At 56.6% G+C, this 15,360-nt stretch overlaps 1 protein-coding gene across 1 annotated transcript in view; it reads right to left on the bottom strand.

The window, feature by feature from the left end:
- The window catches only part of MCF2L (MCF.2 cell line derived transforming sequence like), a 73,073-nt gene extending 69,146 nt beyond the window's left edge, over positions 1 to 3,927 (bottom strand). Inside the window, exon 1 of the mRNA XM_045566667.1 lies at positions 3,847 to 3,927. Within this exon, the coding sequence (XP_045422623.1) occupies positions 3,847 to 3,925 (79 nt within the window). The 5' untranslated portion in view covers positions 3,926 to 3,927. The remainder of the gene's footprint in view (positions 1 to 3,846) is intronic.
- Positions 3,928 to 15,360: the final 11,433 nt, after the last annotated feature.

Below are 15,360 nucleotides of genomic sequence, written 5' to 3'. Positions count from 1 at the left end.
TATCCATCCATCCTCACACCCACCTACCCAACATCCACCCATCCACTCATCCATCATCCATCCATCACCATCCATCCATCATCATCCTCCATCCAACCATCCATCATCATCCATCATCATCCATCCATCATCCTCTACTCATCCATCATCCATCCATCATCCTCCTCCATCCATCATCATCCTCCATCTATCCATCATCCATCCATCAATCCATCACCTTCCATCATCATCTTCCATCTATCATCCTCCTTCATCCATCATCTTCCTCCATCCATCATCATCCTCCATCATAATCATCTACCACCATCCATCCATGTGTCATCATCCACCCATCAATCCATCACCTTCCATCATCATCTGTCATCATCTATCCACCCATCATCCTCCTCCATCCATCATAATCATCTACCATCATCCATCCATCCATCAATCCATCACCTTCCATCATCATCCTCCATCCATCCTCCTCCTCCATCCATCCATCATCATCCTCCATCCATCCATCATCCATCCATCATCCTCCATCCATCCATCATCATCCTCCATCCATCCATCATCCATCCATCATCGTCCATCATCCTCCATCTATCCATCATCATCCTCCATCCATCCATCATCCATCCATCATCCTCCATCCATCCATCATCATCCTCCATCCATCCATCATCCATCCATCATCGTCCATCATCCTCCATCTATCCATCATCATCCTCCATCCATCCATCATCCATCCATCATCATCCATCCATCCATCATCATCCTCCATCCATCATCATCCATCATCCTCCATTCATCCATCATCATCCTTAATCCATCATCATCCTTCATCCATCCATCATCCATCCATCATCATCCATCATCCTCCATCCATCCAACATCATTCTCCATCCATTATCATCCATCCATCCATGATCATCTTCCATCCATCATCATCCTCCATCCATCATCATTCTCCATCCATCATCCATCATCCATCCATGTGTCATCATCTACTCATCAGTCCATCACCTTCCATCATCGTCCATCGTCCTCCATCTATCCATCATCATCCTCCATCCATCCATCATCCATCCATCATCATCCATCCATCCATCATCCTCCATCCATCATCATCCATCATCCTCCATTCATCCATCATCATCCTTCATCCATCCATCATCCATCCATCATCATCCATCATCCTCCATCCATCCAACATCATCCTCCATCCATTATCATCCATCCATCCATGATCATCTTCCATTCATCATCATCCTCCATCCATCATCATCCTCCATCCATCATCCATCCATGTGTCATCATCTACTCATCAGTCCATCACCTTCCATCATCATCCACCCATGCATCCATTATCCATTATCCATCTATCCATCATCCTCATTACCATTACCCATTCATCCATCTGTCATCATCCAACCATGACAAGAGTTAGTATTTTATTTCAGGTCAATTAAGGGAATAGGTGGGGCTACATTTAAAGATTCATCTACTATAGTGGTTCCCCAAGTTTGATTCCTGGACTTATACCATCTGCCTCACCTGGAAATTTAAAAATGCAAATTCTCAAACCCTGCCCCAGAATTCCAGAATCAGTGAGTCTGAGGGTGGGGGCCAGCAATCTGAGCTTTAACAAGTGATTCAGATGCAGCTGTAGTTTGAGGACCACACTATTCTTCTGCCTTAAAAAGCTTAAATCCTTAAATCAACTAGATCCACAGCATTTTTCCCTCAAATGTTTCTTACTTTTTCACAAATTACTGCAAATCTCAAGAGAAAACCAAAACAGAGGAAAATGCTGGAAAAGGAGCCCTATCACATGGGGTGGGGAGTTTGCTACTGGAAAGTGCTCCTGGCCTTGTTCCTAAAGGTCAGGTTGTATATAAAATATAAATTCTCAAGCTGGAGGGACGCAGGCTCACAGGCCACATGGACAGCAGGCGTCACCCTCTCTTCCATGCAGACTGGCCTGGACAGCGAAGGTCTGTAATTAAAACACAGCAGCAACAGCACGTCTTTAACGGCAGTGAAGAGAAAATGCCCGTGGGCTCAGGGAGACGCCACAGCAGGCCAAGGTAGGAACAGTGGAAAGAGGCCGGTCACTGTGTGAGCCCTCCGCTATGACCCAGTCCTGAAGGGTCAGGCCCCCTGCCCTGAGAACTGCACCAGCTTCCAGGTCCCTGTCCTGGTGCCATCAGCTCACACCTGCCACAACCCAACCTGGCCTGGGAGGCATGAACAACTCTGTGACCTGGAGCTAAAAGTCATCCTGCTGCAGGTGGGGAATTCCTCTGAGGAAGTGCTTGGACCCTAAACCTGCATTGCTGATTAGGTGCACACTGACCTCCCTTGCCCGACCAGGCAGTGTGCACCATGCACCTGCCCTCCGCACCATCCACACCGCGTGACTCACAGCCCTCCGGAGGATTTGTGGTCAGAGCTAACGGGTGGTGAGGAGGATGTGGACCAGGCATCACCGCCCCTCACCGAACACTATGGCTGTGCATACACGGAGCCATCTGTTCACCTGGATTTAAGGGAATCTCGGTGAGTCTGCAGCTATTACTAACGCAGATGTGTCAGAGGACACAGGTCTGAGAATTGCTGCTTCAGATGAGCCCGTGGTCCACACGGAAGGCCTGGCTCAGCACCAGCTGCCTGCACCTTGACGTGTGGGCTCTTCTGAAACAGCCTTTTTACAGTTAAAATGTGCATGTGTCTTTCAGAGCTCATGAAGAAACCTCAATCCCCAAAAGCCCAGGGAATGACATCACTCTTTGGAGCAGTTCCCACTCCGGGGTTCTGATGCCAAGCCAAATGCAGAGGCAAGCAGTGTGGGCAGGGCACACTCCTGTCCCCTCCCGGCCAGCGGGAGCCTCCCTGCGACTGTGGCCATCCAGCACCGAGCCCTTCACCACACGCCAAACCCTGCACGAGGTTGTTTCAAGAAAATGGGGCTGCATCTCCAAGGATAAGGGGGCAGATGGCATGAAAATGGCTTTATTTCCTTTTGACCCATATAGAAAGAACTCGGCAGCTTTAATCACAAAAGCCATCATTGAGAGCATCTTGGTGAGAGCGTGGCACACGATGGTGTTTATGCCGATTTAATCACCGGTGCTCTCAAAGTCCACTGCCGGGAAGGGGAGTCGGGGGAGGGAGAGAGGAAGATGCTACACCTCGACCAAATAACTGAAAGACCTTACTCTCCCACGAAAGTGCCGTTTAGACAGCCCGGTAATGCATACACACACCACACATGGCAATATCAGACAAAAAACTGGCAACTTACTTTTAATGGTATATTATCATTCCCTCTTCATTTCAAGAAAAATTAATGACGACTCTTCCTTCTGCATAATGCAGCACAAAACGTCAGATGTGACCAACTGAAAGCGACAGCAGCAACACGAGCTGCCAGCTCAGTGTTTGCTCAAATCCGAACGCATCAGTGGGAACCGCACTTCGTAGCTTATGTAACATTTCAATTAATACAGGAAATTAATGTCCGATGTGCTATTCGTGCACTTTTTGCCCATACCTTTCTCAAATATTTGTCTTAAATCTAAATTGTATTTGGTGGAGAAAAGACCCCCCCTCCGCCATTAGCAGTATTTTTCCTGCTCAGAACGAGCCTAGATGGCTGCGCCCCCACCCCGAAGCCCTGGGCCGGGGGTCAGCTCGGGGCGCGCGGGTGCCCGGCCCGGCCGGCGGCCCCCAGACGCGCACAGACCGGCGGAGCCCGGCCCGGCCGACGCCCACCGCGGCGCTCGCGGAGATGAGCCGCGCGTCCCCCGTCCGCCGGCGCCGCGGAGCCAGCAGAACGCCCGCGGGCCCGCAGCCTCCTACCGGTGCGCCGGGAAACCGCGTCCAGCCTGCGCACCATCTCCTCCAGAGCCATCTCCTCGCTCCTCAGCCAGAACCTCATCCTCGGGCCGGCGACGGCGACGGCGACCTGGGCGGGCGCGCGCCTCTGCGCCGGGCGGGGCTGGGGACAGCCGGGTGCGGACCGCGCGCCGCGTCCTGCCCGGTGGGTCCCGCGCCCGTGGCGGGGCGGGGCGGGGGGCGGCTCGGCGGAAGCGGAAGCGGCGCGCGTGTCCTCACCGCGGCCACCCGGGAGGCGTGCGTGCGCACCTGCCGCGGCCACCTGGGGGTCATGCGTGCGCGCCCCCGCAGTCACCTGCAAGCCCCGCGTGAGCACCACCGCGGGTCCCCGGGGAGTCGTGCGTGCGCGCCCGCCGCGGTCACCTGGCAGCCCGCGTGCGCACCCTCCGCACAGGGGCGCAGGGACCCGCCCCTCCCCCAGTCCCGGAGCTCCACGCGCCCGGGGATTGTTGGTAGCAGCCGCGGGGACGCGAGCTGACGACCATCCGAGTGGGCTGCCGCCTCCCAGGCAGCCGCTGACCGCCCGCCTCCCTTTACCTGCGGCCGCCCCCGGGCAGGTGCAGAGGCCGCAGCAGCCCAGCGCGCCCTCTCCCTCTCCGCGCGGCCTCATGCCGCCGGGCCGCGCCCAGGCCGGCGGGTCTGGGGGTCGCCGGGTGCCCGAGTGGCTCCGGGGCTGGCCGCGCGTGGAAACGGCCCCTCCGGGCGGGGGTGTCGCCTGCCCAAGGACGCAGGACACAGCGAGGGGAGCGCACACTGCAGACACGGGCTCTCCGCCCTCACCATGGCGGCACGAAGCCACACTGTGCACTCGACACCTGAGCGTGCTGGCAGCCACCTGCAGATCCCAGCTCCTGTGTGTGCCCCGTGGTGGCCGCCACCTCCTGCGGGTGTGCAGGAGACTCTGGCGTCTCCTTCCTAGGGGGATTGCCATCCTTCTGTGCTTTCTAGTGCAGGTAACATGCCTTCCTTAAAGAAAGCGTCTCAGGAGGGTGCAGCCTGCAGTCCGGGCTACTCGAGAGGCTGGGGCAGCCGCACGGCTTGATCCCAGGAGTTTGGGTCCAGCCTGGGCAACACAGCAAGACCAGATCTCTTAAAGGGAAAAAAATAAAGTATTTCAGGAAGAAGTGTCCATTTCCATGAATGGATTGGAAAATCCAAGCATGGAGTGGCTGAGGTTCAAACATGTGTGTGCCAATAACATGTGTGTGCCAGTATCCCAGGGTCCAATAAAAGTGTGCCCTCAAACATTGTGTCCGGGGGCATGTTGGGGCCCCCAGTGTGGTGACTTTCCTGGCACAGAGCCAGGCCTAAGGGATACAAAGATGCGGGTGACACAGTGTTTGCCCTCAAAGACTTCACAGGTCTGAGAGGGAAGGAAGATCATCCCAGGTCTGAGAGGGAAGGAAGATCGTCCCTCCCGGTAGGCAGCTCTGTCTTCCTGCCAGCCTAAGGCAGGACACCCACCCTCGCCCTCCCTTGGGTGGCATCTGTAGGCTCCAGCTGCTCCGGAATACCCCGGCCCCACCCCACAGTCTGGCCAGGAGGCCTGGGCAGGCTGAGAATGCGTGTTGCCAACGGGGCCGCGGGGCTGCTGGTCCACGCTCAGGACCGCTCTAACGTGGGTCCCCTCCTTAAAGCCATACGAAAAGCAAAAGCGAAATGCAGAACCTGCTGCCTGTCCCGCTTCACGGACCTCCTCTCTCTCCACCCCTTGGACGTTTCCGTGCCTGCCCTCAGCCTCTGTCCTCACCCTGTGCCGTCCACTCTGTCCCCCGAGACTCCTGGCCAGCACCGTGTCAGGTCAGGGGACAGTAGTGCTGCGGGTTGAGGCTCCTGGCCCCGGTGCTGTTGCTCTGCATGTCGATGGCCTGGGATGACCGGTGCACGTGTCACTGTGAGGTGCCCTTCAGACGAGGTCAACACGTGCATCGGTAGACTTGGAGCGAAGCAGGTCACCTGCACAACACGGGGGGCACTTGTGACAGTGAAGGCCTTAGGAGAAAAAGACTCCGCGTCCCCGAGGAGGAGGCCCTCCGGCCAGCGGCCTCTGGAAACAGGACTGCAGGGTCGGCTCTCCCCGCCCGGCAGCCAGCCTGGCCCCGCGGGCTTCAGACTCAGCCTCCACCATTTGGTGACTTAGTTCTTCAAGCTGAGTTTTCTGCCTCTGTCAAGCCTTCACTCTCTCTGAACTACAGCACGAATGATGCCATCGTTCCGCCACTCTCGTCTAACACTTGCCTTGGAGCACCACCGTCTCGAGCCTGCCCACGACACTCCCGCACCCTCCTGACAGCACTTTCCGTGGATGAGCTGGTTTAACGTTCACGGCGACCTAGGAGATGGCACAGAGAGGACCCTGACTTGCCCAAGGCCACACAGCTGGCAAACGGCGCGGTGCACACTCCGACCACAGTCACAGGCCTGGAGCCAGTGTCACGGCTCCACGGAAACGGCACGCACAGAGCTCCTCACCGGTAAACGCAGGACACTCGGGTGAGGCCCCAAACCCAGCTGGTGTCCAGGGAACAGGCTTCCCTTGATCACTCCCTGGGACCCCTCCCAGAAGGGGAAGCAGAAGGCGCCCCAGGGAGGCGGCCGGCTGTGACGCTAGCCCTGGATACCAGAGGCCACTGAGCAGCCACTGGGAAGATCAGCCTGGAGAGGGAGGGAGAAACCCGAGCCGTGAGGTGGATGGGGCAAGTCCTAAGAGCCAGCCCCCAAGACAGGCCACCAGGGCTAGCTGCTAAGGGCAGGGCTTTATTCCGTGGCAAGGGAGGAGAGGGATGGAAGAGGCCTGTCTGAGAGCTGGGAGTGTCCACAGGTTCAACAGCTAGCATGACAAGGTCACACTGGACCCTAACACCTCTGGGGAAATCTGGAACCACACCCATGATTCGTAGACATCAGGGCTGGTGGCTCCTGCCCCCACAGGGCTCTTGCTCCAGCTGGGGCTTTGCTCCTGGACGTGACTCCCAGGCACCAGGGCAGCCGGAGGCCCCAGGCACCCATGGCCTCGCCAGCCATCGCCATGCAGCCGGCGGCCTCACGCCTCCCTTCGCTGGCTCTGAATATTTAGACTCAGCAGATTTAATCTTAGAAATGTTATTTGTTCAAGCCTTAACTCAGAGGCAATATTTTCAAAGGCTCAAGGTCACTGAAATTTAGTTAACCTACCTTGATATCTATTTATATTTTTAGATCTGGACTTACAAATCTGTAGCAAATATTCTTTTTAAATCAGTCAAGGTCGCAGTTATCTAAAACGAAAGCCTTTTACCCCTGTTCTTCCCACTTCAAGTAAGGCTCTACATGTTGGCAGAACCCTTCTCTGAACTAAAATAAAATCTTAAGGTTCCCCCCACTGGCTGACTGAATAGACCCCCTCTTGGCCACAGGAATATCCTACAACTAAATTGCCTGCCAGGAGGAGCGAGGTCAGACTTGCCTTATCATGCCACACTCCCTTCTTGGGGACATCCTCTGTAACCCATTAACAGGCCTAAGGGTATGCAAGACAAACCTGCAGATCCTCAATTTACACAAGAAATAGATGTCCTGTGGCTTATCTTCGATAAACAGCTCCTTATGTTAGAACATTCCAAGCCTTTAGACAAAGCTTCATGTCTTTACCAATTACAAGTCAAAGAATCTTTAAACCCACCTATAACCTGTAAGCACTCCCCCTTTGAGATGGCCCCCCTTTTTCGGCCAAACCAATGTGTGCCTCCCATGTATTGATTTATGAGTTTACCTGTAACCTCTGTCTCCCCGAAATGCATAAAACCAAACTGTGACCCAACCACAGCGAGTCCACTTGCTCAAGGCTTCTTGAGCACGGCTCCAGGTCATGGTCCTCAAATTTGGCTCAGAGTAAATCTCTTTAAAATTATTTTACAGAGTTTGGCTTCTTTTCCGTTAACACTTCTAATGCAGTGTATCTGTGTGCGTTTGTCGGCAGAGAGCACAGGGCTGTGGGTTAATTTTTATTTTGGGGGTAACTGTAGATTCACATGCAGTTGTGAGAATTGAGAGGGGCTCCGAGAACTGCCATTTTCCCCAGTGATGACGTCTTGCCGACATGCAGCACAGCACCTCAGCCGGGCACTGACGTGGACACAGCAGCCCCTCCGTGCCCTGCTGCACACACGCCCTCCCACCCCCCTCGCCCGGTGACCCTGCTGCTCTTGTGGCTAGAATCCCGCTACCGCAAGCGCAAGCGTGTCACAGAGACGGGATCACACGCCACGTGACCTTCTCGGATTGGCATGTTCCACTCAGCACGATGCTCTGGAGAGTCTCCCTTTGGGAGCAGGAAAGTCCTTCCTACGCCTGCCCATGCTGGATTTTGGATGCACATAACTTGCTGATTTCCCAGGCTCCTGGCGCTGGAGAGCAGGGACTTACTCAGTGGACTGGCCCATGGCTGACTCTGGACTTTGCACTTTTGAGTTGACCCTGGGATGAGTTTCAACCCAAGGCTATGAGGAGGGAATGACTGTATTCTGCAGATGAGAAGGACATGCATTCTGGCGGACTGGGGGAGAACGCTATGTTTGAATGTGTCCCCTCCAAAATTCATATGTTGAAACCCAATGGACAACGTGACAGCCTTGACAGGTGGACAACATGACAGCCTTGACAGGTGGGGCCTTGATATGCAACTAGGCCAGAGGGCCCCTCCCTCGGCTCCTGCAGCCTGGGCCCTCCCGTTCCACCTCCCACCGTGCGAGGACACTGCAGGAAGGGCCTCCCAGCCTCCAGAACTGTGAGGAAAAAAATTCTGCTCTGTAGAAATTACCCAGTCTGTGGCATTTTTGTCACAGCAGCACAAATGACCAGACAAGACCCAAGTCTGGCAACAGAAAGAAAGCCCAGGAGCTCGCCACCCCCGCACCTGCATCCCGAGTGCCGGCCAGCCTGCCTCCCTCTCGCCTCCTTTCCGAGCCTTCCTGTGTGTGCCTCCCCCCTGTGGCCGGGGTTCCGTGGACCGCTGGTGGACCGCGGGAGGGACGTCTGCCCCAGCTCGCTGCGTGCAGCCCTTCCTGGTGACTTCTTAGAGTTCAGCCACCGCACAGGCATCCTCTCTGCAGCTCTCCTGACCCTCAGTACACACCTCGTCGGGTTCTCTAGTTGAATTAATTCAAAAAGAATTCCTCAGACAACACACATGTGCGTTTCATCACCTAAGAGGAAGCAGTGACGCCAAGGAAACCTCCACCCCATTGTCACCACAGCACAGCCCGGGCGGGGGAGCGGGCACAGCTGACTTCCGCTGCGCTGGATAAACCGGCACCTGCCTGTCTCACCTCCACTTCAGCGTGTTTTCACGTGTCCTTTGCTGTAGTAGAGCACATATGTCAACATTGCTTCCACAGCAAAGTAGAGCAATGTGTTGGGTCACAGGGCACCCGCCTGGTAACCACGCTTGGGTGGGTGACAGCTACATGTTTTGTTGATTTTGAGATTAAAATTCCTATATTTTATCAGAAAGGATGAAACATTGTCTTTAGGGATATATATTATATACATATGTGAGTATCTTGAATAGTTTTGGTTAGATAGTTTGGCTTGGTAGCAAGATGAAGCCTTGTACGTAAATTTTGACATTTCGAATGAAAAGCTGATAAAGCTTTTAAAACAGATTTGAGCGTGCGTTACCAAAAGCTCTAGAATTCCAACAAATACAAGTGGAAAGGAGTTTTAAAGTTTCAAAGCTAAATCCCCCCAAAGCGAGATACCCCAGAGCTGCCGACACTCACCCCGACGGGCTCCATTCACCATCCTGAAGCGCTGACCGGCACCTGGCACAGACAGACGTTGCGGGAGCAGCCTGGGCAACGCTGGGAATCTGGCACAGGACGCACACAGCACCGGCCGCTGTCCCCACGAGCCACAGCCCATGGACTCGCCGCCCACGCTGCTCCAGCAGGTCTGCACAGATGTCAGTTCCGACCCACTCACGGCTTCTACTCCGCACGGACGGGGGCGTGGCATGTCCGGCACTAGCAGGGTGATGGACACCCACGTATTTTAAATATTCCAGAGCAATCTGGAGCAAATGATCCCACTGTCCTTTATTCATGACAGTAAATATACATTATATATTTTATATCTAAACATTTATAGTTGGAAATAATCCACGGCCTAACCGTGAGGGAAGCCAGGACTGCTAGTTTTGAAAAGAGATTTACTGAAGGTGTTGGGGGGGTCAGCCCCGCGGGTGCTCTCTGTGCCGAGGAGGCGCCCTCGCCCCCTGGTGTGGCTCAGTGTCGATGACGTCTCCACGGAAGGTTAGAAATCACTTTGTACTAGCCGTGGCTCTGCAGAAATCCACGCGGTGCCATTGAGGCACAAACCACAGCCGTCATTTCTCTCCACTGTAAAACCACCTCGGAGGATGGTGCGGCCCCGTCTAGGCTGCCCTGTGGGAGGCGGGGAGTGTGGAGCCTGTGAGGGAAGGCCCAGCGTGGGGATGGGAGGGGACCCGGGGGGAGGCCCAGCGTGGGGACGGGAGGGGACCCGGGGGGAGGTCCAGTGTGGGGACGGAAGGGGACCGGGGAGAGGCCCAGTGTGGGGACGGGAGGGGATCCGGGGGGAGGCCCAGTGTGGGGACGGAAGGGGACCGGGGAGAGGCCCAGCGTGGGGACGGGAGGGGATCCGGGGGGAGGCCCAGTGTGGGGACGGAAGGGGACCGGGGAGAGGCCCAGTGTGGGGACGGGAGGGGACCCGGGGGGAGGCCCAGTGTGGGGACGGGAGGGGATCCGGGGGGAGGCCCAGTGTGGGGACAGGAGGGGATCCTGAGCCAGGAGCCGGGGCGGGTGCTGGGCAGAAAAGCCAGGAGTGGGGCTGGGGCGACTGCTGAGGCAGAGGTAGGTAGAGCCAATTGCTGTCCACACCCTCGCAGGCCGCCAGCTCTGGGGACAGAGACAGAGCAAACCGGAGGAGCACCCGACTGTGGGAGCCCTGAAATACATCTGGGGCCCTGAAAAACTGTGAGAAGCATTTATTAGCGACACCGCTCCTGCCATAGCAAAGACCCTCCCCACGGCCTCACACTCGGCCCCCAAGGCTCTGCTCTGGACGGGGACCCTGCGAGGGGCCCGGCGGTGTCTCCCCCTCTGTTCCTGGGTGGCCACGCACTTGGTGACACGACCCCCTGGCCCCCACCACGTGCCCCCCCAGCTTCTGACCCCCGACCGCCAGGCCGCCCCAGGCTGCTCCGGGTCCCGTGGCGCGTGCTCCCCGGGAGGCGGAACTGGAAGTGACCGGCCTCCCCCCCGGGCTCGGGGCGGGAACCGGCCGCGGGTCCCGCCGCCCGGCTCCTCCGCCCGCAAAGCCCCACGCAGACGCCCGTGCGCGGCGGAACCCGCCTCCCCTCCCGGGGGCGCCGGCGGCGGGGCGCACGCGCGGGAGCAGGGAGGCCCGGCAGGACGTCCACCTTCTCTACAAAACCTTCCCCGAGGAAGCTGCTCGTTCGGCGTCCATGCCCGCGCGAGCACCTGCGCGCGGACGCACGTGCACGTCCGCGGAGCTTCCGACCGGTCCCAGCGCGCCCGGCGACAGCGGCGGCCCCGGCGCGGGCGGCCCTGCCCCCTAGCGGGCGTGCGCGGTGGGAGCCCGGCGCCCCGCGATGCGCGCGCACTCGGCGGCCCGGAGCCGCGCCCGCCACCAGCAGAGCCGGGTGGGGACAGCGGGCCCGAGGGGAGCGGGCGGTGCCCCGGCGGGCCGGCCCCTCCCACGCCCCGGCCGTGCAGCGGCGCGGGCAGGGGCACGTCTTGATGCGGGTGTGCTCCCCGTCTAGGGGAGCCTGACCTTGACCTTCCCTCCTGGGTTCCAGAGCTCGGCCCGGCGGTGGCCCGGCCTGCGGAGCGCTGCCCCGGCGAGACGCTGTCTACTCTTCCTTGTGCGTTGAGCACTGAAGCGTGTCGGAAGGACGCGCGTGTCACAATGACGTGGGCGTTTCAGAGCGCAGTTGGGAAGAAACGGGGAAACCAAGACCGGGGAGGAACGGAGCTTCCTCCCGGGGCTGGCGGGCGTGGTTTAAAGAGTGGCAGGTCGCCGTCCTGCGTCGGGGCTGACACTACATTCCTGAGTGGCACTGCAGACTGAGCTGAGCATCTGTGGGTTACGTTCCCACGTCATGCCCAAGCCGGCACTCGCCACTCTTGTCCTGGCAACAAGAAAGAAACACGCATCCTGCGGTGATGCCAGGTGATCCCTCGGTGAGAACGCACTGGGAACGCACGCAGTCCGCGCGAGGGCTGGCCCTGTGCCACCCGGCTGCCCGCAGGGGACCCTTGTCCAAGCAGGGGGCTGGGCCCACAAGTCATGACCCCAGCAGCAGGGGAAGGTGCCGCCTGTCTTCTAAGTCATGTGTCACCCAAATGCCGGGTCCGCATGAATAGCTGAACAAACAGGGAAACCCGTGATGAAGCCTCGATTGTTTAAGGGCTCAGGACTTGAAGCACTGAGATTCAGCACACACACACAAGTATGTGCATAGTTACTGCATTATGCCATTTTATAGCTATATTTATGTTTATAGCAATACACACAATACAGAAGTGCGACTGCAAAACCATGTATTCTAACTGCAAAAACTTCTCTAAATGTACATGCATATTTAAGAAAAGATTCATGTTCAGATATCGGCACACAAAGTTTCAAAGTCAAAATAAAAGTCATGTTTTTTTTTTTTTTTTTTTTGAGACAGAGTCTCACTGTGTTGTCCGGGCTAGAGTGAGTGCCGTGGCGTCAGCCTAGCTCACAGCAACCTCAAACTCCTGGGCTTAAGCGATCCTCCTGCCTCAGCCTCCCGGGTAGCTGGGACTACAGGCATGCGCCACCATGCCCAGCTAATTTTTTCTCTATATATTTTTAGTTGTCCAGATAATTTTTATTTCTATTTTTAGTAGAGATGGGGTCTCGCTCAGGCTGGTCTTGAACTCCTCACCTCGAGCAATCCACCTGCCTCAGCCTTCCAGAGGGCTAGGATTACAGGCATGAGCCACTGCACCCGGCCAAGTCATGTATTTTGATGTGGCCCTGAGACCCACTGAGAGAGGCCCATGCAGTCCGGGGGTGGTGACCTGGGTGCGGTGGGCAAGCCGCCAGCGGGATGTCAGGGCGCCTCCGCCCCGAGCTGAGGGCCGGCAGTGCCTGCCCAGAAAGCCACCTGGCCCACCTGGCACCAGCAGAATTCTGCATTCAGTTCAGTTCCAATCCTGGGCCCCTTCCAACACTGGGCATTGGGGACACAGTCATAAGAGACATCCCTGACCCCAGACAGATAAAACAGGCAATGAGCTACAATTACTAGTGTTTCTTGGTGGTGTCAGAATAAACTAATTACAAATTACTTATCATAAAACACATAATAACTTCAAGATTTACATGAGAAAGTGTCCAGATATTTTTAAAGTCCTAAAATATTTATTATGAAAACAGTGAGAAATGAAATGCCTGCTCAAGGAAGCTGGCGCACCCTGAAGTTGCCGAGGGGCAGGTGAGGATGAGGACGGCCTCTGTACTCTGCTGAAGGGGCAGGCTGCGCTGAGGAGGTCTGATCGCCACCCCCCAGCTGGAGGCCCCGCGACCTGCCTCCTCCTGCCCGGCTGGTACCTGGAAGGGCCTCTCTGCTGCGCATGCGCCGATTCCTTTCCTGTAACCGGGGGGTCTCCGGGTCAGTCAGTGTCAGCGGGTCCTCGGTGACTGACGGTCAGGCCAATGTGGAGTCCGCTAAACCAGCAACACGAGACGCCCCTGGAGAGTGAATCTGCGGCTGGACTTTATTTCTTACCGGAGACCAGGGGTTATTAACCAGGGGTGGCTTTGCCACTCGGGGGCACTGGGCCGTGTCTGGAGAGGGCTGTGGGCTTCAGCACTTTGGTGCAGTCCTGGCGTGGAGCGGGCGGAGTCCAGGCTGCTGCCGACACCCCACACCACCACAGGCCGGGCGCCCATAACCCAAAACCCTGGCCCAGACGCCCGCCTGCACCCGCTCCGGCCCGGACAGACACGCTTCGAGGACTAACCGTGTTCTCCTTTGATGCTATAATGTCAAACACTCTTCAGATGAGAATGTGGCTTTCTTCAAAGAACACCTTCATCATAGAGCACACATTGCACATGTGCAGGTAAGCAGAAAACCCACTTGCTGATAAAACAGGGACAAATCACCAGACCACTGAGCGTGCAGAAGCGGCTCTGGCTGTGGAGATGGAGGTTGGGCGGCGGGGGTGGGGGGTGGGGAACCCTCAGGACAGGACGGCCTCGCTCTGCAGGCAGCTTCCATGCCCCCGAGGACGTCGCTCCCCGTGGCTCAGAACAGTCGTTCCTGGTTTCAGGCGGGATGCCACATTCATTGTAATTAAAAGAGAAAAACAGTCTAGTCCTGGGTCAGAGCAGGCTCTGGCGTGGGGGGGGGGCTCCCTCCACGCCCCTCCTCGGGTGAGGCCTGGAGGGCTCAGCCCTGTGCCCACCCCAGCCGGTCTCGCCTGTGACAGCTCCCCACACACTTGGCAGTGACGTGGGCAGAACACCAGCCACGCCTCCAGTGTTAACTAGAAACACCGCAGCTGCCCCAGGTGTTTGTAAGTTCATGTGCACTGAACACGTCGGCTAAAGTAAACCAGGAACGCCCGCCAGCTTCCTGAATGACAAGCACAGCCAAGGAAAAAAGATGCTGAGAACTCAGGAAAGGGTAAAAATGAGAAGTTAATCATTGATAACCACACTGCCGGCGCCATTTCCACAAACAACGTGTTCACCTGTTGAGAATGTCTCATTCAGGACTCATGAAACCACAAAGACAAGATTAACAAAGCAAAGTAGTTCCCTGAACGCCCTGCCTTTCTGTGATGGAGCGCGCTGCTGAAATCACCTGTTCTCAGGGCAGTTTTCTCCAACTTTAAACGGCCAACAAGGAAAAAGCAATGAATCTCCAGAGAAAATCACACGAGCTTTGAGAACTACACAAGAACCAGAAGCTGCAATTCCAGAATCTACCAAATTATGAAAGAACGTCTTCCGTGGGCCGGTCGTCAGCACGTGGCACATACAACTTAGTGCCTCGGCTCACAGCCACGGCGCTCCGACCTTCCTCCACGGAGCGTGGCCGCGCCAGACACGCTGGAGATCATCAAAAAGCCAGTTTCCTTCCAAGCACTGGTTTCCTGTGGTCATTTCGTTCTTCCCAAAATACATTTTCAGCTCAAGCTAACTGTGTCTGCAAACCCCTAGGTGAGATTCTCACGTCACTTCTCCGGGCAGGGCCAGGTCTCTCCTCTTCCTCCAGCCATTTCCGACCCCTATCCTGCCCCTAGGGTCCTCCCCAGAGCCCTGTGCAAGCTCACGTCACACGAGCTCTGAGGTACGAGGCTCACCCCTCAGCATCACCCACTTTCCAAGGCTTTTGACGTACAAAACAGCAACTCCATGATTCCTCCAGGCACCGCGGGTGTTGTGTACGTGTCTCTC

The sequence above is a fragment of the Lemur catta genome, chromosome 13 (assembly GCF_020740605.2).
Source record: "Lemur catta isolate mLemCat1 chromosome 13, mLemCat1.pri, whole genome shotgun sequence".
NCBI lineage: Eukaryota > Metazoa > Chordata > Mammalia > Primates > Lemuridae > Lemur > Lemur catta.
Note: the sequence above shows the minus strand (reverse complement) of the source record. Positions and strands in the feature narration are given on the sequence as shown.